General features: G+C 31.3%; 1 protein-coding gene across 1 annotated transcript; it reads left to right on the forward strand.

Annotated features, from left to right (window-relative positions):
* Positions 1-5,855: 5,855 nt before the first annotated feature.
* LOC134698956 (carbohydrate sulfotransferase 15-like) lies at positions 5,856-22,584 on the forward strand. Its single transcript, XM_063560639.1, has 7 exons — positions 5,856-6,432; positions 12,746-12,980; positions 14,235-14,342; positions 16,110-16,260; positions 17,250-17,403; positions 20,766-20,913; positions 22,290-22,584. Exons 1-7 carry the CDS (start codon positions 6,208-6,210, stop codon positions 22,478-22,480), a joined length of 1,212 nt encoding a protein of 403 aa, XP_063416709.1. The 5' UTR covers positions 5,856-6,207; the 3' UTR covers positions 22,481-22,584.
* The last annotated feature ends 1,200 nt before the right edge of the window (positions 22,585-23,784 follow it).

Genomic DNA, 23,784 nt, shown 5'->3' on the forward strand with positions numbered 1-23,784 from the left:
CAAGTCAGTTTCACATCATGATCTCATAACATTTATTGTATATTTTCATTTGTGTGAGAATTCATTGTTTTTCAATATTAAATATTTTCTTTATGAATTTCAGTTGTCTTTGTCCATTATAAGAGCCGAGTTTGAATCTCTTATAAATGTGAAACTAGATTTTCACTTCATTTGTTTAATTTGCTGGAGAGGAACGGTTTGCGCAGGTGCAGATTAAAATGAATAAAATTAACCGTAGAAAGCTTTCACACTTTGTACATTTCTTTGTTATTAATTAGAAGTAAGAAAAAGATGTAGGAGGGCCGCTTGAAAATGCGACAAGTCTCCACCCAAGCCACAATGTGTAAAATGAAAACTATTATAAGTCAAACAACGGCCTTCAACACGAAGCATCAAAAATACAAATTATCAAAAACAAGTTATGTAAATACACTGAACAGATAATCTGTGACACAATATAAATATAATATGTAAAACAATGTCAAAATGACAATTATTGATTAGTTTTTATGTATATCCGATTTCCTGTATTTTTTTTGCTGAAACGCATGAGTATAAATTCCATGTAGAGCCAACAAGAAAAACACAGAAGAGAAACAAAGAAACAAATTGTAAGGATGCGAACAGTTTCTTGAAAAATGTATGTCTCTAAAAATGTTCACTGCTTAGAAGCATGGTTGGCTGGCTGATTTACGTCAACTGGCAAGTTACATGCATATTCTGTTTTACTTGGCCGACACACAGAGCCCAATTTTTAACGTGTTTGTTCCTATGGTAACAGTTCCCATGAAGACATGTTACATTACCCGGACACGATTTCGAGCCGACAAGGTTTTCCTCCTGTTCCTACAGTGGAGATCACTTCTAACCTCTCATTAGAACTGACAGAATAATCTATCATAGAACTGTTTTAAACTGTCCTAGAACAGTCTACCCTAGAACTGTTCTAAGTAGAACTGTCAGAATCAGTTCTAGGTAGATCTGTCAGGATCAGTTCCTGGGTAGAACTGTCTAAAAAATTTCTAGGTCCAAATCAGTTCTATAGTAGAACTGGCAGCATACTTGACCAAATCAGTTCTAAGCGTAGAACTGTCAGCAAAACTCACTAAATAAGTTGTAACCGTAGAACTGTCAGCAGCATTGTCTTAGACTGTTCTAGACGTAGAAGTGACCAAATCTGTCAGGATTGTAGAACTGTTCTAAATGACGTCACTCCAGTTAGAGTATCTCACTGGTCACCATTCAGTGTTAATATTATCGTTATTATTGTTAATATTATCGTTATTATTGTTAATATTATCGTTATTATTGTTAATATTATCGTTATTATTATTTTTAATGTATCTAATATTCCTTTGACTTGTTTATATTGAATTGATTCATTTTGTAACTTTATTATAAAATAACGAACCTGTTAATGGGAGACAATACTCGCATAACTGTTTTTCGAATCGGCACATAATACAAAGGAATGTCACTCTTACATACAAATGGCACATCAATATAATTAATTAACTGTGCATTCGTGCTCTACTTCAATGAAGATTCTAAATTATAAATATAACCAAAAAGTTCTGAATCTATAGGATAGTGAAGACTAGTAATGAAAGCTAACCCAATGTAAAAAATATTTCTTTGAAATATTTTTAAATTCCCTCAGAAAAATGCTCGAGCCACTTGACTTTCATAGCTCATAATTAACGTTTTTATACAATATTTTAATAAAGTAGTAAAATATTATTTGCTTCTCAAAGTGTAAGACGCAATAAAATGCGTATGCTTGCATCATTCCTATCCAAATACAGATTTAATTAAGTCCTGAACATTTCGACATTTGTTTGTTTATTTTAAAAAATACCGGTTTGTAACAAATCACAAGTACATGTTAAGATCCGACTAAATACCGATATCCCGATATCGTCAAGTAAATATGCTATATAAAGTGTGAATGACGTTTAAGACACCTATTATTGCCATAACTTTGTTTGACAGAAAAGCTACAGTTTGTGTAGAGTCGATCATTGTTTAGTAACAGATTGCTTTAATTAAAAGACAGTGGCAAATATTACATGCATATTTAAAACTAGAAGAAATAAAAAAAAAAAAATCTGTTACGTACAATATATAGAAACGTCGCACGATACTGGTGTCACCTAACGTTACACACTCAAAGACGTAAGACAAAATAAAAATATTGGAATGCATGTTGTTCAGATGGCTTTTTACAATACATTTTAAAGGATTGATTTTTTTTCCTAAGAAGGAATTTTATTCTTAGATAAAAGATGTTAAGCTTTAGTTTTATTAACAAATTAAAAATAAAAAAGTAAGTTGAATTAAAACCATTTAATTATATACATTTTAATTATACGGGCAATCGATTTCTGTTATTATGGATAAACTTTGCACTGCAAATGCATTCATTTTTGCACTACAGAATGTCAAGGCAAAGGGACTGCGGTATATCTAGCATGGCAGTTCTGCACAACTTGAATATATGCAAGGGAATGAGCGGGAATGATTATTATAGCTGTTTTTTCTATTAATTTGTATTCTAGCGGATCCGACTATTATAGTCCGGAAAACACTTCAGTTCCGCGAGGAAATCTCCGAGTCTCCCCACCCGGCCTTCTTTGTGAATCGGTAGAGCTTCAAAATAAAAAAGTTAATTCTAAAGTTTTCTTATTAAGCAACAAAATAAAATAGTCGTATTCCAAATCGTCTGTGAAAACTGCAATCATGACAATTAGACGGAACGTTGGAAGCATATTTCATTAAAAATAACGTATGTGGGGACATTGTATCGGACATTTTAGTTTTATCTGATATTTTGTATATTAGATTTAATTTATGGGAATTTAATACTAAAATAGAGATAAATGTTTGTACTTTTATCCATTATAAAAAAAAATATGTAGCGTATGGCACTGTTTTAAATAAACATCATGAGAACACAGAAAACGTAAGCCTACGTTTAATTTGGTTTGAAGGGGACAAAATGTCGGACATTGCTAATCAACTCGAATAAAAAGAATTTGTTTTAAAATTTCCTGATTACTGCATGACGTGAAAGTGTGATCTTTGTACAAATTACTAGTATAAGAATTATTTACTTTCGACATGGGGATTGCTCTGGAATTCCCTTTTTGGGACAATTTTTGAAAAATTACGGCAACCTTTTTTGCATGGGACACATAATTTGTATCATCTTGATCCCTTTTTCTTATATTTCCGTCTTTTCGAGAGAGAAAAATCGACAGTACGTCATCGCCCACTTATAAATTGCTTGTTCTAGACAAACTTTTATATCGTTTGGTAAAAAAGATTATATGTTTTTTACGGTATTCAGAATTTCACAAAACTAAAAGTGTAACGCGGGACAAGGAAATCATATTGCAAAATAAAGGTTTTATTGAGTTTTTATGAATGAAAATGGTCTGTTACATATACAAAATTGTAATATCCTGAAAGAAGAGTTTAAAAGCTTTAAAATGATAAACAACACTTTATAATATCATTGTTTATGTTTAAAAATTAACAAGATGAATGTGTCTTGCCACGGTCCGCGATTTCACCAAAGTAACACCAGTAGCGTGCGACGTTTCTATTAAGAATTGGTCGAAAAGTCTGTAATATGGCGAGTTTGGATTGCCAGTGAAATACAATTTTGGCTAAAAAAATGTTGCCTTGCAACAGGTCATGTATTATAAACCCTAAAATATTTGTTACAAAGATTCCGTCGAGGAAGTGTTCAAAAAATATGCCGATGGAAATTAATTGCTTGTTAACCTTTTTTCCTGAAAATTATAGTGAGCAAACAGTTGAGACGCTTGTTGAACTAAAAAAACAACAATGAACATTTATTACTTAGATTAGTTAAACAAATCCCATCTCTTCGTGGATATTTGGGCCTAGTGGGAAACCTTTATTATCTTGACGTGTTTTTAAATACCAGTCTTTGGGTTTTCCATAATCTCTGAAGATTTATAAATCAATAAATCAATATAATAATAGAAGTGCGTGGATGTTGCAGTTGCGCATGTTCTTTTAACAACACATGCAATCTATCATAATTGAAGCATCTGTGACACGATTGAGAATTCTGTAATTCAGTGACTTTTTAAATCTGGTTTATTGACCATTTAATTCTCTTATAATAAGTAACGTTTTAAATTTTATCATATTCATCACTAAAATATGATCATTGATTCTTTCTTCATTTTTAACAAAAGGATTAAAAATCTTGAGAGTTCTGGATTTCCCCCCTGCTCTTGTTTAATATCGTTCAAGCAATACTGTTGTCAAATTTACACATGCAATGTTCCAATATAAAAGTCAAATTAAAAATTTCCTTGGTTTTATTTGGTTGACAAAGGTTACGATAAAAGTTTTCAAAAGTGTTCCGTTTTATATTTGTCATGTATGTCCAAATTTTCTAAGACAACTAATCAAATCTAAAACGATCTTCCGAGATGTCTATAACATCTCAAAGTTCACAAATATACGTAAAACCTGTCGGTTGCAACAAATGTCGCACTTGAGGTGATTTGGAAATAAAGTGAATACTAGGCAGTTGTTGAAAGGTTTGCGGTAATCATGCAATAGATTATTTTTTAGGGTTGTAATACATAATTTATCAAATTGAGAGGTTAGATGTTTGATATTTATTTGTGGGTTCACTTTATAATTTGATTTTAAGAAATACAACACTGACGATTGTTTTTACTTAAAAAACGTAGTTAATAAATATAAGAAGATGTTAAATATTAATTTCAAATGAGACATTTCTTCACAAGAGACCAAATGACATAGAAATTAACTGTTAGCTGTTTTGTAGCCTGTAACATTTTGATATGAATTATCCAAGTCATGTTGTCTCTGGATGCTGTTTCTTTTAGGTATCATATTGCTCTTTTTTGTTGATGTCAAAACCTTAAAATGTGATTGATTGATTGGTGTTAGCGCCACGTTCGACACTATTGTGCTACTACGTGGCTGTCAGTTTTTAATGATAGATTAAAACAGAGAGCCCGGGGAGAAATTTTGGTAGGAAAACTGACAATCCAATTATAAGATTGGAGTCATGCCCGCCATGTGCTGGAATTAAACTCACAACCTCAGTGTTGGCATGTTAGTAATACCGTAGTTTGATTACCTAGACCTATAAGTTACCGAGACTCAAGAGTCATAAGGCTACACTGAATCAAGAGCCAGAAACGCTTTTCTAGACTTACTTTCACTAGGAATGCTGATAACCAAAAATTGGGTAATCTCTTTTGAATTCATCTACTTCTTATTCATACTCAATTCAATTCAAAATTAAGATGCTGCCACTTTCGAAGACATTACGGCTTCCTTTTGGGTTTCTAGTTATCCTGTGTTGTTTGGTTCCTGTCGCATTGGGTTTTAACCAGCTAGTTTTACTCATATCTTAACACTTCGGTATGTATCTCGCTGTGTTTCATTGTCAGAACAAAGCTGTTGTAATGTTTATAATTCGATTTATATACTTTATGATCGTGTTAATAAAAGTTTAGGTTGACTCCCTTGCCATTCCGTTTGACGTTTTTCCAATAATTTAACGTGTAAATATAAGTTCACCTTGATTTCCCTTGCCATTGTGTATGACATCTTTCAAATATAAGATAATCTCAAATCTTCTTATAAATTTCTTCCGTGCAGTGATCAATAAATATGTATGTTAAAGTTCGTTCACATTTATAATTCCCTTGCTATTCTTTTTTACATAATCCTTGCAAATATTGGATCATCGCAAATCTTCGTTGTACATGGCGATTAGTTTTTTTGTTACATTTAACACAATATGCACATAAATGTAAACTACCATACATTAAGATGTCATCCTTACGACATGATCCTGGGTCCCATTAGGCCTCGAAGTTGTAGTATTACTTGCAGAGATTACAATTACTGTCATTAATATGTATTTGCCCTTACATAGATGTCATACTATAATGTAAACTGCCTGAATCTTGTTATATCTAGACTCATGATTTACATACTTTTCTGACCATCAATTAACATTGATATATTTGAGAAAATATTAAATGTTTGCCAGGAGGGACTTTGTAATTGTTTTTTGGAGTTGATGGCATGAAAGCTATTGTGTGTTAAAATGATTTGATGGAAAATCATATATTACTAGCATAAACTATGGAGATTAATTATTCAAATTAGATTCATAATATGACTGGATATATAAAAAAAACTGAGATGAAGAGAAAGTACTTTCTAGGAACCGTGACTTTTTATCTATTTGTTATACTCTCTTGCTATGTGTTTGTGAAGATGAGATTGACTCTAAGTGCAATGTCCAACACTGCAGCATTTTCTCAAAACAGCAACATTGAGAAAAAGGATAAAATGGAGTTTATAAATAGATGTAGGAGAAGAATTGAAAGTAAAACTAAGGTATGTACATTTTTAAAAATATGGTTGTTGAATGAAAAATAGTTGTTTGTATACCTACATTAATTTTGTCAGAATGATTAATTATATTTTCATCTAGTTATTTACATACATAACTTTAAAACATAGTTGTTATACGATTATTGGTAGAGAAAATAATAAGTTGGTCAGCTGGAAAAGATAAATAATAAACTGAATTTAAAATTTCATACTAGACCCTTTTTTCAATGATGGTTAATCAATATTCACTTTTAATATTCTTATAGGAAATATAATTAATCACTTAAAAGTTAAAGTTAAAAAAAACTTTTTGTCTCTATAATTAATGTCATTTCTAGGTAACATGGTTATGTAAACAACTAGCTGTTGCTTTAGTCATGAAGTCTTTGAAGTGTTTTGTTTTTAAGAAAATAATTGACCAAGAGCTCCCCCCCCCCCCCCCCCATTATTTTCTTGTGTTATTTCGGGTATATGATTTTGTATTATTAATGGCGACCATCGTCTAAATCGTAACTGATGTATTCAGAAGCGGCTTTTTTTCTGTAGGTGTAATACCACCATTGATTTTCCCCTATTAGTCTTTGTTAAATTTGCACTTTTCAAAAAAAATTGCACAATTTATTTTTGTTTTTAAATAAAGAAATACTTGGCATGAGTAAAGTTTTATCCTGTCCAGTTCTATAGAAAAAAATTCACATAACATTTCATTGCATATAAGAAAATAACCATCATTGGAAGTTAACCAATCACATTTCTCCCCTTATTCTATCTGTGAACAAGGTTTTAGTTACCATGTAACCTGAAGATTACAAAAATTTCTATAGAAATCACAAATAAAAAATAATGGTGTTTTGAAATGCCCACATATGTTTATAATACAGAAATAGTTTTACTGCAATAAAATGTAGGATTAATTACCTACAACGGTCAAATTCAAGGAAATATTTTTTTCGACCTACAACCGGATGTGACGTACCTTGATTTGGTGGTACTACACTAAGTCTTGTACGTAGTTACATGTATTAATTTATATAGTCTATGAGCTATTTTTATGTTCAGCTGTAGGGTACACAATATCAATTATGAGACCTGACACAAAGAGACGAAAAGAAACGGATAATTTTGACACGAATTATTATGACAATAAAAAAGAATCGAATTTTGTGGGGGGGAAATACAGAACTCTATGTCATTTCTTCAATTAAAAAAATGTGTTAGCGTAAAAGAGTGCAAGACACTAAATGTATATCTATATTTCAGTAAAACGAGTTAACATAAGGAAAATGCTATTTTCAAAATTATATATGCTTCTGTCCATGTTTCGTAGCATTCCATGAAGTTTAGATTTGATAAAAAAAAGTTATTGACGCATAATTTTTTTTATGAAAATCAACATTTTTCTATAAAATCATGTAAAACCTCTGTCAAAGTTTCATTAACTGTATGATTCTAAGAAGGTTTGTCAAAGTACATGTATAAAGATGGACTTACATATAAAATAATCACAAAGGAAACAGAAATAGAACATTTATAAAATTTTGCTCCTAGTGTTCACGACGGTTTTTTTCCTAAAAAGGCGGCTGTCAAAGTTTGATAAATATCCATAAAGATTTGACAAAGTTATTGATTCAGATGTGTAAAATAAAATTAAATTAAAATAAACCACAAACGAAACCTACAAATGTACCATTTCTAGCAACAACAAAATATGCAATAATTCATGTTGCAATCTTTGAAAGGAAAAGTTACATATAGTAAATGTTTATACGATAAAGCCTATGATATACTATATAATAACAAATATATCAAAGCTTTATCTAGAGATTTTCAAATAGGGTCACCTGGTCCGAGACCACACTTGTAGTCCCTTGATTTTTTTCTACCTAGTGTTGACAGTGGGTTACTTGCCAATATTTTGCATACCCCTTCCAAATTTATTTCTCCATGTTTTATGCTTCAAATTGGAAGAAGGGGGGTAAAATTACAATGTAGTGATTTGGTCCAGCTGAAAAAGGTTAAAAGCTAGCACTTCGGAAGCTGTCTAAAGATTTCAAGACGCCCTAAACATAAAATTGTCCATATTTTGAGCAATGATTTGTATAGTATATACAAATCTTTGTTTTGAGTTAGAGCCGTTGAAGTTTTCTATAGTTTTGATATAATTTGTCCCAAAAGTAGTACAACAAACTGTAAAAAAATCATTTAGAAAGCGCAGGTGGGATTTGTTTGATTTTCATTTATGTTCTAAAAGAAATGCACTACGAATTAATTGTGGTCTCGGACCATCTGATTTAAATCCGACTTTGTGATATATGCTACGCTCCCTGGTGAAAGTCTTCATAAATAACAAGGATTCGATATTTCTGTTAAAAGAGTATGTCTTTGAATATACGACACAACAAAAGTTGGTTCAAACTAATACATTCATATTATTTAAAAACATGTACTAAAATCCTCTTAACGATTTAGGATTTTATCGGCAGTTTTTTTTCTCCAGTCAAAAGCATTTCTGGAAAGGTTAATTAATCTCAATATTTTCAAATACTGGTAAAATTGTAAACATGAAAAACATGATAAACATATTTGACAAACATTATTGTTCCGAAAGAAGAGTTTCTTAATGACTTTGTTTTTAATTCTAAATGTCACATTTACCGTTTTAAAAAAATTGGATGTAATGACGTATATTGTCAAAGGTCGTACAGTGACCTTTTAAGTTAGTTGTTTACATCCACCTTATTTATCTAATTGACAATCATACCACGCCCCTTTGATATTCAATAATTGATTAATTGTTGGTTGCTTTACGTCCAGTGGCAAATATTTCATGCATGTTCAGGACGATCTTTTTTATTCATGACAATTTATTTACATAATTGATTACTTAACTGTTCTGCAACGTCCAATGGCAAGTATTACACATTATCCAGACGAAAACAAATAGAACAATACACCAGGTAGGAAAGAAATGGAAAAAAATAACCGACCTCGATGAAGGACAGAAAGTCTGGATTGGCATTGAAAATCAAAATACTGAAGTACTGCACCTCGGATGACCGCAAGTTCTTGCCGATAGTCAAAAGCATTTGTCACAGAAAAATATCACATTTCTATGCCTGAATCTAAGGTTAATGTACAGAGATATATTTGTTCTGAGACAATTTTGAGCGTGGATGATGAATAAATAACAGGAAATTCAATCGATCTAGAACAGAGTGCCTTTATAATTTTATAGCAACACATATTACGTTAAGTAATAATTTATTGGTGATACAATCGTTGTTAGTACCGATGAACACAGTATTCAAAGATCTTAGTACAATTTACATAGATCTATTATCAAATGGTTAAAATTTAGTTAACTTTTCGTGGCGTACACTATTTAATCAATCAGTTATGATCGTACTCAGAGGCTTGATTGATTGATGGAATAATTGCAATTTGATGTACGTCCAGTGGCAAATATTTCATTGATGTTCAGGACAAGATTTAATCATCAATGAAACAATAAGTATATATTCTCTAATATAGGTGTTGACTGGGATGAAAGGCGGGATATTCAGACTGTCTCTGGTTAGTTGTGATACATATACATGTATGTTGGATAAAAAAGAAATCTCGCCTAGAAACTGTATACCGACGGATTCTCCTAGGATCCTGCCAGGGTTTCCAAACATAGAGAGCAAAATACTCCCTCTACACGAGGCATATGATTTTACGTATCTATCAGAACTGCACGTGGCTGTGTATTTATATATCCCGCATAGCTAAATTAAATGAACACCATTTACAACATACAAAGAAAAAGCAAGGACTCTATACTAATTTAATTACGTAACATATACAAAAACAACACAAAACATAATAATGAATGCACATGCCTTAATAAAGTATCAACATATATAATAACGTAAATACTACGTCGCAGAAATAAAGTAATCCATGAAATGACAAAAATAGCTCTTTTATAATATATTCCACAAACAAAAAAAATATTTTAATTTTAGTTTCTTGTGTACAATTTGGAAATGAGTATGTCGTTCATTATCACCGAACTATAGTATATATTTGTTTTGGGGCCAGCTGAAGGACGCCTCCGGGTGAGGGAATTTCTCGTTACATTGAAGACCTGTTGGTGACCTTCTGCTGTTGTTTTTTCTATGGTCGTGTTGTTGTCTCTTTGATACATTCCCCATTTCCATTCTCAATTTTACTACATACATTTTGTAATACACTATAACAAAGAAACCACTAAAATTGATTTAATAAAATTACAAAGTACAGTACATAACATAAAGAAGAAAAACGACAAAATAATGCATATAGTTACATATACGATAGTCATGACGTTCCACATGTTCAATGTTACATTATGACAGTGAAAGCAATCTATTTTAAAAAGTTCTGATGACTTGTAGGAGCACCTGAGTTCTTTCCAGTTTTTGGCGAGGTTCGTTTTGCTTATTTGTTGTGTCATGCGTAATATTGTTTGTCTGTTTGTCTTTTTCATTTTTACCCATGGCGTTGTCAGTTTATTTTCGATTTATGAGTTTGACTGTACCTCTGGTATCTTTCGTCTCTCTTTTGTACAGTTTATAACTTTTTGATTTCACAAGATAGCCAATTCCAAACTCATGGTCCACTAAAAAAATGTATAATTAGGCATTCGATTTAATACTACTTGTAGGCACAATTCAATTATTTTGATAGCTACTTCATTGCATGGTTTAATATGTACATTAATATGTATCATGGCTTGTGGTTTAGAATTCTGTATGAAGCGGGAACAAGAATTCGTATTACTGAAATTATTTAATAGGTATTTGTCACTGCATGTATCAAACAATAGCTTAAATACCATTAAAGAATGCTTGTCTTGACATTAAAAAATGCAACTATCTTTAAAAGTAAAAAAAAAATATGAATTTCCAAAAGAATAGATGTATAACTGTCAACATAAGATTTGACTATACATAAAGCCTGAGGACTATTATACTTGACAAATTCAATTAGTATCAGAGTTAAGAAACAATAAAATTCTCACCAAATAAAAGTAGATTTGACACTTAACTGGACTTCTTTATAGAGTATCGACAAATATAGCTTCTTCCTTTTCTTTTATCAAATATATTATTGTGACAGAAAATATTCACAACCATTGTATCATATATGACATGAATATTTTTTTCTGTAAAAAAAGGTATAAGACTAAGACTGAATATCTATTGTTCCAAATAATGCTTTAGGTTGGTAGTGTGACATTTAAACACACGTTAATTTTATTAAACACACTAAACAATACAATATGAGTTTGTGAAAGATTTTCAAAGACTTTTAAAATTCATATAGATGTAGTTACAAGTCTATATTTATTTGCTGCATCTGATATAAAGCATGTAAGTTTTATTTAAGACAAAAACGGTACCATCAAATTTGAAATCGTTACAGTAATATTATAGGTCACCTTCTACAATGAATAAAATACATACCGTATTGTCGGATTTAAAAGGCCTCGAAATAACAAATGTATAAAAGTTCAAACCAAAAAACTAACGGCCTGATTTATTCCCAAAATAATAAACGAAAAACAAATATGATATACAGCAACAAACCACAACCGCTGAATTACGGGCTTCTGATTTAGGAAAGACACAAACCTTCCCCTTACCCGGGACAGTGGTGTAACAATAAGAGAACACACTATGAAAATCAGTTAAAAAGGACTCAACTCATCAGATCTTTACAAAGCAGAAATGCATCTACCAAAACACAGAGTGGACGTGGCAGGGTAATTATACATCCACATATCAAAAAGACGATAAGAAAGGATCTGAGAGTACTATGTTTGAGAACAAATTATAATGCTAGACACAAGACATATACATAATGATGTCATACTAGTACCAATGCACCAATATATAAGCAATGGTTATTATTTTTGTGTGATATTAAGTAAATCAGATCAAACAGACAAAAAAGCGTTCTGTAGCTATATAAATCAAGTTTATGACTACACAATTCTATTAGTGTCATTAAATGACATTACCAATTATCATACAGGATATCTGAATTTGAATAATTGAATATTCATGTTTCTTTTTTTTTATTCTGAAACATTGATGATATTTATAATTTATAATTAAAAGTGTTTAATTTTAAAACGAAACGAAAATGTATGTTTGACGCATAATTTTGGAAGATTAGTTTATTTGCTTAATTTTGCAGTTGTTGATTTTTGAGATGAACACAAATGTTTGCATCTAGGGGACCATTACTGCATCATTCATACTTTTTAAAATTTATTTTTCAATCTCAGATATCACAGAAGTTGTGGAATAGTCAGTACAAGAGTCCCTGTTATCATAGAGAAGGAACATTACACTGTCTGCCCTACTTTCTGGTAATAGGGTTTCCAAAATGTGGAACAACAGATCTATTCGAACGAATGAAACATCATCCAGAATTTATACCGTCCAAAATGAAGGAACTTCATTGGTTATCAAGATATCGTTTTATGCCTCTTTTTCGGCGAAATTCAACAGTCCAAATAGGTATTGTATCAATTAACTACTTGTATAATGTTTTGGTTGAATCGCATTGAAGTGATTAAAAATTTAAAAAGAGAGTACTGAACTAATAAGACGCATATCAACGTCGTCACCAGACTAGAAAACAACAGTGTATTTTTTTCCTACTAACAAAACACCTGCAATCAAAAATAATTTATCGTACACAGCTTCCATTTAAGTGATACATGAAAGACCTATTTTTAATAATAAAAAAAGTATAAAATCGAATGCTCTGCTAAAAGAGATGGTAGTAAATACAGATATAAGAAGATGTGGTATGAGTGCCAATGAGACAACTCTCCGTCCAGGTCACATTTTACGAAAGTACACTATGATGTATTAAACAAACCATTGCATCAGAAAAAAAAAACAATATAAAAAAGTGAAATCACAAAAATACTGAACTTAGAGGAAAATCAATTCGGAAAGTCCATAATCACATGGCAAAATCAAATATCAAAAACGAATGGACAAGAACTATCATATTCCTGACTTGGTACAGGCATTATCAAATTAAACACACATTAAACCGCTGAGACATATTGGTAAATAGCTAGTTTAAGATGATTATCACTACACAGTAATACAAGCTACCTTTTTATACATTGATCTCACTCCGAGCCGACAAGTCATGACAAAAACCTAAATATCTCGTGCTAAGTGGAAAACCGTTGACAAGTAGAACATTGATCTCACTCCGAGCCGACAAGTCATGACAAAAACCTAAATATCTCGTGCTTAGTGGAAAACCGTTGACAAGTAGAACTAATTTTCAATAATTTGATTAGAGCTGACCGGGGATGGAACCACGGTCTCATGCACTGGAAGTGAGCACACTATCACGAGACCAGCGAGGTGGATACATCAAAATATGACATAAGTGATAGGAATAATAAAGATTGTGACGAACTTGCAAATGTCAAAAGGAAATCGTCTGAGACTTGTTTATTTCTATAAGTTATTCACACATGATACGACCACACAATCAAAAGCAACAGAAATCAATAGAAGTAAAAGATACCAAAGGGGCATTCAAACTCATAAGTTGAAGAAACACGAAGAAAGTATATAACATGTAAAAATGATTTCAGTAAATACATCTTCCTAGTATATTATACCCTCATAACTTTCACCTACTAATCGACAGTAAAAAATGATAATATCATAGCTGCAACAGTGTATTACATGCATTCCATTTGTACTTTTAAAATTTGTTATTTTTCCTACTTCTTATAGAAAAATATTCACCAGACAAGCCCTTTGGCCTTCACCTATACACACAGATGTTTGATGAGTTAGCTGCCACAATCGAGACTTCTGACGGACACTCTCATGCAATATCCGGTATGTTTGGGTTAGATTCGTTTCTTTAAAACTTTGCTATTGAGAGTAAGAGGTGCAACTTACTCCAGAAACGTGCGTCATTCACACGGAAATCTGTAACATGCATCGGTCCGTCGATTCTGATGTTGCTTGACTGTAAAAAGTCCATAAAGGACGTCTAATGGTCATATCTGTGAAAGATATGCGATTGGTTAATATAATACAAGAATATGATTGGGATGTCCAAAGACCTTTGTACTTTAAATCAGATGACACGCTTTTCAGAAAATGCAAATTTAGCACTTTTGAAATATGGATATGTGCGATTCAACTTACAAGACATTTGTGCTTTTACGAAATAATCGCTTTCTTTAAAGTAAATTTGCCTGACTCTGTCAATAGTCACAGGGTTCAAACCGTTGTATTTTATATCGTCTTTGATATAGATTTTCATAATTATTTCTTTGGAATTTGTATTTACTCTATGGTATATCGCTCAACGTTATTTTTTCTGGCTTCAAATGGTCGTCGTTCTAGTGTCAGTTTTTTTCCTTTGATTATGGCATTTCTTGTTTGTACACATTCACGACATAGTCATGATAAGTATCTTATATTACCAATGTAAATTCAACTGATCGGGCGGAGCTTACGTTTTATTTTGCATAAAGACAGTCTACTTGAAGATTTGTGTGATAAGGATGATTGCCGTTATAATTATTACTGATTTCTAATCACCTATCAGTGTCATCAAAGGAATTTACAAAATAATGACTGGACACTCCATTGATGAGTTTATCCTAAAACACCTATCTATAGATGGACTGGTTTATTATGAGCTAACCGGTTAAACTCCACCCAGTCAAGTGAAAAAAATCGAGTAATAGCAAACACCCTGTTTTCTCTTTACTATTTTCTAACACTATACAAACAAAAGTTATTAGTCTCGGTGAATACCAACCACTTTAATAACAGATTAAAAACACAGTTATGTTTAAAGTTTTCAAACAAAACCAATGCCAGTGTTTAGATCTCTTCTGATTGCATGGCGTACTCTACAAGCATGTAATTTTTTATTTTACAAACTAGCTGGATTATAGGACTGTATTTCTGAGAGTCTAGTTAATGATTTAAACTCACCATTACAATTAATATATTAGATTTGATGTCGTAACGTGCGTAAAGTGTTTTCAAATTATATATATATATATGATTAGACAAAAGTTGTGCCAAATACGGCTAAGGTAATCTATATGCCTAGTATAAAAAAAAACTAAGTTATTCGAATAATTCATACTTTTGCACATATATAATTTATAAAAAAATAATGATCATATAATTGATATTCATATCAAAACCAACGTTCTGTCTACTGGTCTGGTGATGCCCTCGGGGACGGAACGTTCATCGGCAGTGTTATTGACTCAGTGGTGTGAATAATTATTAAAGGTACTAGGCTTATAATTTGATACAAATGACGAGCGTTTCGTCTACATAAGTCTATTCAGTGACACTCAGATAAAAAAAGTAAGAAAGCCAAACAAAAATAAAATGGAGGAGCATTGAGAACCCGAAATTCCAAAAAGTTGCGCCAAATTCGGCTTAAGTAATTATCTATACCTGGGATAAACAAATCCTTTCAACTTCGAATAATCATACTTTTTGCAAACAGTTAATTTATAAAATTGACCATACCATTGATATTCAAGGCAACTCCAAAGTGCTGACTATGTGGCTGGTGACATCTTTGAAAATAGCGTGATTATATTATTTTAATGTTCATTTTTTCAGCTGACTTTAGTCCATCCACGATTTGGGACAACGATGTCTATTCCTATATCAATAGTTTTTCTGTGGGCCCAGAATATTATACACAGGATTTTGTACATCAGTTAAATCCATGCATGAAACTGGTTGTTATGATGAGAGATCCAGTTGAAAGGTAAACAATTTAGAAAGTTATACATGATTGCCAAGGAACAAAGAGAGCATACTTATCAAAATTTTATAAGAAAAAAAAAGTAAAAAAAAAGTAAAAAAAATATACAGATTCAGATTCACCACATACAACATGATTAAAATAAGATACAATTATAAAATTAATAATACAGTAAACATAGTTAAACAATTCAATACATGTATGTGCCATTCTTAAAAGAATTATGAGAGACTATTAAAATACATGTGGATTTTCTATAAAAATCTTGATTTATTTGCCACAAAGTCCTCTTTTTCTATTAAATGCAATGGAACAGTAAAAAATAATGCTTTGCATCAAGTTTCCCCTTGGAATATGTACAAAATGGCCTATCTCTATTATTCTTTATATCTGTAGTTTTGATACATTTGAAGTTTGAAAAGTTCGTACAAAAATTGCTACAGAAGGGTACATAAACCTTAAACAAACAATTTATATTAATTTAAAAACAAAGTTACTTGTACATGTATTTTTATAAATTATTAAGAACAAAATTTTAGTCCAAATTTTACCACAATTTGATACTCTTTATTTGTCATTCAGTTTCCAAAATCGTTATTGTTTTCCCAAAAAGCAATCACAGATTTGGGTTCTGTAATAAAAGGACACAGTAACACAACCAATAATTTACGACAAAAGAATATTAAAAAAAGAAATGGGCTCCTTACAGGAATTGTTCTGAACATAATTTGACTGTGGACACTTAAAAAAGTTGTGTATTGGCTAAAAGTAAACCCAAAAAGATGTGTCAAACAATGGAGGCTGTGTTTACATTAAAAAATTCACATACCAAATTTCCGTTGAGATTTTTGGGATCTTAGAATCTCATTGAAAACTAGTACAAGTGTCGCTGTAAAACATTAAGTCAATACTAAGGAGCATTGAACTGTTGTGAATTGAAGAAAAACATTGTTACCCATTGTACAAAACTTGTTTTTTTCTTATTTTTGCAGATTATATTCTGACTATTTGTTCATAAATGGTCAAAACACAGCACACGAATTCCATAAAAAGGTTAAACATGTCATTAAGCTTTACAAATCCTGTATGAAACTCAAATCACCACGCGAGTGTTTCCAGGACTTCAATTTAGCCAGAAAATCTAAGGTACAAATATAAATTTATGATTTAAGGAAGAGTTAATAAATTAATTTTAACAAGTTGATTTTACGTATTGTTAATGTAATCATGTAAATTTAGAACTATTTAATCTGTATGAAGAGGAATAACTCTTGTATATTTGTAGCTAGTGGTAATTAAAAAAAAGCGCCTTAAACGTTCAACGTTTAACAATAGAATTTGTTTAAATAGTTATCAAAGGTACCAGGATTATAATTTATGATAAAGATTTCTTATTATATTGATTTTATTTCAATAAATTATTTAAAAGTGTAGCAAGATGGACCAATGTGAACTTTTTTGAAATGTATATGTTAAGATATTATGATGATAATTTGATTTTGATAAAAAAAAATATACACATATGTGAAAAAAATAAAAATTCAACAAGATCGGTATCATCGGAGTCTAGATGCAAAATATATAACTCACATCACAATTAGCACCATATTGTTCTCTCTTTCCCTCCCCTTTATTCTCTTTTCTATATTTGCATATTTGTACCACATCCAGATCATCATTCATGCAAATGGAGAGGGATGTAATACGTATTTGTCTAGTTATATTTAAAGTCATAAGAAACCTCAAATTAAAAAAAAATATGCATATGTTTTTTTATAACTAAATGGATAGTTTTCACTATACAACTTATGTACATATACACTTTCTGAGGAAAACTCTTTAATTTGTCCACATTTAGAAGAAGTTTACTTATTTTTGATTGCTTGCTTCTAGGAAGCAATTCGCCGACATATTTTCCGTATGCATAGTGACCCGAGCGTAACCCTCCTCATAAAAATCCGGTGACCACAATACGCATTGATCTGTCATTGAAATAAACAAATATCTGATTATACATGTTAAACACGTGCTCAATACTCATGCTTTTTGTGATTTGTTTATAAGATGACAATCGGTAAAACCCCGCTTCAAAACACGGCATTTAATGAGCAGCCATATTTGTTAAATCATAACAAACAGAGAGAAAAAAAAAATGACGATTTTATGATATATTTGCGAAAATAATGATACGTGAACAGAGGACTAAGTTTATGATGTATACATGCATTGGTTTAAGAATTGGACAAACATTATTTTTCACCGTTCACTCGTTTCATATGACTTTAAATCTAATCTACATTTACAAGTATTTAAATCTAAAGGAAATAGTACAAAGACAGAGAAAATTACATACATTTTGAAAATATTTATTCAAATTCCTCCTGGCAAAACAATTTTAAAGATATTAAAATGATAAGATTTTTTTAAAAGTATATATATATATTTATGAGAAATGCATTGGTTATTTATAATTCTTTGTAATATTACAATGGTTGTGAAGGTATTGTATATTATAAAATAAAATATTTGTATATTTTAATCCCATATTCCCAATTGTATTTGTAAATTAATAAGCTTCTGTACAAAGGGAGGCAAATCAATTTATAACGAAGGTACAAGTTCAAGACACTTGCCACATTTATTATGTGTTTGAACTATCATAATGTTTAACCCATGCAAAGACAATCAAGTGTACACAAAGCACTACATATAAAGGTCAAGTTTGAGCAATACGAACTTCTGTGTCAATTTAGTCTCTTGTGGAGAGTTTCTAATTGGCAATCATACCACATTCTATTTTCGAAATGTATTTGGTCAAACATAAAAAAGCCACTGAATTGATGTGACTGATGTACATTGTAGAAGCGACTTGTTCTACGTTTTATTCCAATAGGGATGAGTCACTTAATTTTATTCTTTTTTAAAAACTGTTCAATGATGAGTCTTATGTAGACGAAACGCGCGTCTGGCGTAGTAAAATATAATCCTGGTACCTTTTATAACTATTTACACAACACTGCTGGTGGACGTTTCGTCCCCGATGGTATCACCAGCCCAGTAGTCAACACTTCGGTGTTGAGATGAATATCAGTAATGTGGTCATTTTTATAAATTTCCTGTTTACAACATTTTGAACTTTAAAAAAAACTAAGGATTTTCTTATCCCAGGCATAGATTACCTGAGACGTATTTGGCATAACTTTTTGGAATTTTGATCCTCAGTGCTCTTCAACTTTGTACTTGTTTGACTTTATAAATATTTTGATATGAGTGTCACTGATGAGTCTGATGTAGACGAAACACGCGTCTGGCGTAGTAAATTATAATCCTGGTACCTTTGATAACTATAAATTCAATTGTGCTTTTATTTCATAAGTATAATAATGAAAGCAACATAACAAGATTGATTTGTATATGTTTGAGCCAAGTTTTCTATCGTTTTTTTGTATCCTGTAGTCTGTTAGAATTAAAATATTGATAAGCACTACGATCCCTTCATGGATATTGTTTTCACGAAAACAGGACGTACGCATGTTAAAAACTGAAATATACAACGTACTGCATTGCTTTTATGAATTGCTTGGATTACTTTGAAGTATTCTTCATATACGACTCGACGGCGACACGATGAATGCCACATGTGGAGCAGGGTATTTAAATCCTTCCGGAGCCCGAGATCATTCCCTGTTTATAGAAGGTTACATGTTGATCAGTCTATAGTTTTATGTTTTGTGAAATTTTGTTTGTCTTTTCGTCGTTTTATATGATGGCATGGTCAGTCTGTGTTAATCGTATGTGTTTGAATATCTGTTACGTATCATTAAACTATATTTTACCACCGTTTTGCTAACAATGTCCTGTTCCATTATCAAAAGCTCAGACACATCAAACGAATGGACAACAACTGTATGTTGGTGTTTATTTTTGTTGCAGTTTAGTGTTTTTGTTGTTACGTTGTTTTCCTCTTGTAGTTTATGTGCTTCCTTTGAGTTTGTTATCCTTATTTGATAACTCTTAATCGATGTTTGACAATTGAACACTGGTATAATACTTTTACCTTTATTGACATGATACACAACCACATGTCAAAGTCGCTTATATTTCATTTGGACACGTTGATTATTTCCAAGTTTTTGCTAGCAATAAATACTGTTATGTTTTGTTAAAAAAAAGTAAAATCACATTAAATACCGAATTCTGTGGAGTTCAAAACAGAATGTCCCTAATGAAATGGCAAAATCAAAAGCTCGAACACGTCAAACGAATGAACAAAAATTGATAACAACTGTCATTATCCTGACTTTGACCAGGTATTTTCGTATGTAGAAAATGGTAGGTAAATCCTTGTTTTATGGCTAGCAAAATCTCTCACTTGTATGACAGTGTCATAAAATGCCATTATGTTGACAAGGATTATGAGTCGCGCATCATTTTGCTAAAATATTATTATTAACTTGAAAATAAAAGAAGCTTTAAACGATTCAATAAACTTATGTATTTAATTTCAGATACGATTGCGAATTGGTGCGTATTCTGTCTTCATTAAAGAGTGGCTGAAAGTTTTTCCTCGTGAACAAATATATTTTGTTCGGATGGAAGATTATGTATCAAACACAAAGAAAGTTCTTGGAGATATTTTCACTTTCTTAGATATGGGTAAGTATCAGACTGGTACATGTATATTTTTTAATATTATTAATTGGTACATTTTAACTAATTTGATTGGTTCAGGGCTAGGCACATGTTGAACTTTATTTTCGAAGGTAGAGAGGAAACGGCGGATAGCAAAAAGCATAGTACACGGTTATTTGTTTACAATATAAAAAAATGACGTCATTTAATAAATTTCATGATATTGTTAAAAGGTTTATTAATATATATTTATAGATTATTTGAAGAAAAAAATAAATGAAATATCTACTAATATGTTGTTATTGTCTAGGAGACAATATGATTTCTATAAAATTCCAACAATATCAAATGACGATTTTGATAAAAATATGGTCGCCAATTAATAATATAACAATTATAGCCTATTTATGAGGTCAATACTTTTTTTATCGACCCAAAGAAGTTTATCGACCTCGCACTTCGTCCTCAGTCAATATACTTCTTTCAGGTGAATACACCCTTGTATCGACCTCATACGTATACATAGGCTATAATTGTATATCATCATGCAACATACGACTATAATTTCAGTTCATTTGTATGCCTCAAGTTGCATACTTAATAACCATCTACACAATTATCATAAGAGCACATCTCTGATCGTACTTTTGATCATTTTCTGTGGTAAGGTAGATTGGCTGTCTTTTTCTGATCATCTTTTTAGGCATGTTGCAACCACACTTTTTGATCTTATTTAACTAAGCAACATTATCTTTTTCTGCAGTCTTTTATGCATGTTGGCGTTTGCTTATGTGAAAGTTCAGGTTTCCTGTTGTTCCGTTGTTTTTCCCTTATCATTGATGCGTTTCCCTAGGCACCCGGCTTTATTTTTACTTAATCAAAATATGACTATTGAACAGCAGTATACAACTGTTGCCTTTATGCAATATTAAACAGAAACATTTAGTATACTTAAAATTTTAAGATTAACCTATAAATAAAAAAAATAAGTGTCAAAAAGTGTATTTAAAATTTTCAAAAGAATTTCGTCAATTTCTTTATAATTTAACGAAAAACAAAACTGCAACTCCCAGTTTTTATATTGAAATTTGAAAGTGCGTTAACTAAGAAGATTTTCACATCAGTCAAAGCCGGACAAGGGAATTTGATACACTCTTCATCACGTTTTAGAATTCTGCAAAAAATGACACATCGACGCTATATGCAAAGCTGTGAGGTAGAACGCATTCCTCTTGGGGTAATTAACACAATTTTGCGAGAATGTTTGTAAGGGCAAAAAGCGTAACGTTGAAATTGAATTATGATTTTGTATCAAGATGTTCTTGAGATTTCATAACCTGTACATGTCAATCAATAAATCAAATTCAATTTGCTAAAATGATATATGCTTTGTTTTTTAGACATGGTGTCAGAGGATGTTATGAAGCGAATGTTGCAACAGACTCCCTCGAACACAAGGCAAAGCAGGGGGATTTCATTTGAGCCAATGTACAATAAGACACATAAACTTTTATCTCAGTTTTACGGTCCGTTTAACCATAATTTGTCAATGCTGTTACAAAACAAAGATTACACCTGGCACGAAACATAACTCAGGGTACTTACGAGGATATGTTAAATTTGTTTGTTTAGATTTTATTATTTATTTGACACAATGTTTTTATTTTTATATATATAATAAAGTTACTTTGTTAATTGATTGTTTCTTTTCTCACCACAAATCTTAAAAACTAAATGAATAATGTGTTTATGTGTATATGCGTCTTCTTCAACAACCATTGTCAATTAATTAGAATGACATTGTGGCATAAAGCCTGTATGAACAATGTAGTTCGTTATCCTCAACTTAAGTTACTTACTTTGGGTTAGCATTGGAAAATTTACCTTGAATACCTGCATCTGAAATTCTCAAAAGCCTTATAGACTTTCTAGTGATAACTTATGTATCTTCCAAACGAGGATATATGCCAGTAGGCTCTTTAACGGTTTGTTGAAACACACGATGTCTGACTGGATACCTAAACTCAATCCTTTTAATACACTAAGAGCATAATTTGCGAACACTGTGTATCTGCAAAAATATAAATGATGTTAACAGTATGCTAGCGAGTTAATACGGCAATTTTGGAAGCGAATGAATGACAATCGCAGTTACTTACCAATACCTTCCCCCATGTATTTTATATATGATTTAATACTTGTATTCGATTTTAACTTATTTATGGTGTTGTTGTTATTATTTTAAACGTATATGGTATTCATTTATTGTGTACTATATTGTTTTTTACATCGTTCCGATGTCTTTGTAAGACTGATCACTGACTATAATTATCACAGGACGTTTAACAAATAATCTTAACGAAAACAAACTCAATCATATAACCTTAAAGGTATCGGATCACAGGGAAGTGATACTTTACAAAAAAGTAAAATAACAATAAAACCGAACTCTGCGAAATATTATATGCGGGAAGTGTGTAAGCAAATGGCAAAATCAAAATCAATCATCACAGCAAACGAATGGTTTAAAACAACTGTCTTCTTCCTGACTTAGTATAAGAAAGTTCTTACGAAAAACATGGTTGATTCATAGATACTGACAATAAATAATTACGAAAGAGATAAAATAGTAGTATATACAACGAAAGTATTTCTGGAAGACAAATGATCTTCGTTGGTGTCAGTATTTTGATAAAAAATAAAGAAACTATAAAATGACATACTCATTCATATGTTAACTGAACGACCAACAGTGACAAAGTCCATTCGTTGTGCTGAATTAATGATACGTTTTCTAACTTTGAGATGTTATTGCATCTTGTTCGTTTACGGTATATATTCAGTTTGCTATGTTACTGTGCCGACTAGGTAGACATATAAAACCAGGTTCAATCC

The sequence above is a fragment of the Mytilus trossulus genome, unplaced genomic scaffold (assembly GCF_036588685.1).
Source record: "Mytilus trossulus isolate FHL-02 unplaced genomic scaffold, PNRI_Mtr1.1.1.hap1 h1tg000024l__unscaffolded, whole genome shotgun sequence".
Taxonomy (NCBI): domain Eukaryota; kingdom Metazoa; phylum Mollusca; class Bivalvia; order Mytilida; family Mytilidae; genus Mytilus; species Mytilus trossulus.

What these genes read in the sequence shown, in the direction of transcription:
- LOC134698956 (XM_063560639.1), top strand. Translation starts at nt 6,208, where the DNA reads ATGACTGGATATATAAAAAAAACTGAGATGAAGAGAAAGTACTTTCTA. An exon ending in AAATTCAACAGTCCAAATAG is followed by an intron (nt 12,981 to 14,234) that starts GTATTGTATCAA and finishes TACTTCTTATAG; the next exon opens with AAAAATATTCACCAGACAAG. An exon ending in TTTCACTTTCTTAGATATGG is followed by an intron (nt 20,914 to 22,289) that starts GTAAGTATCAGA and finishes TTTGTTTTTTAG; the next exon opens with ACATGGTGTCAGAGGATGTT.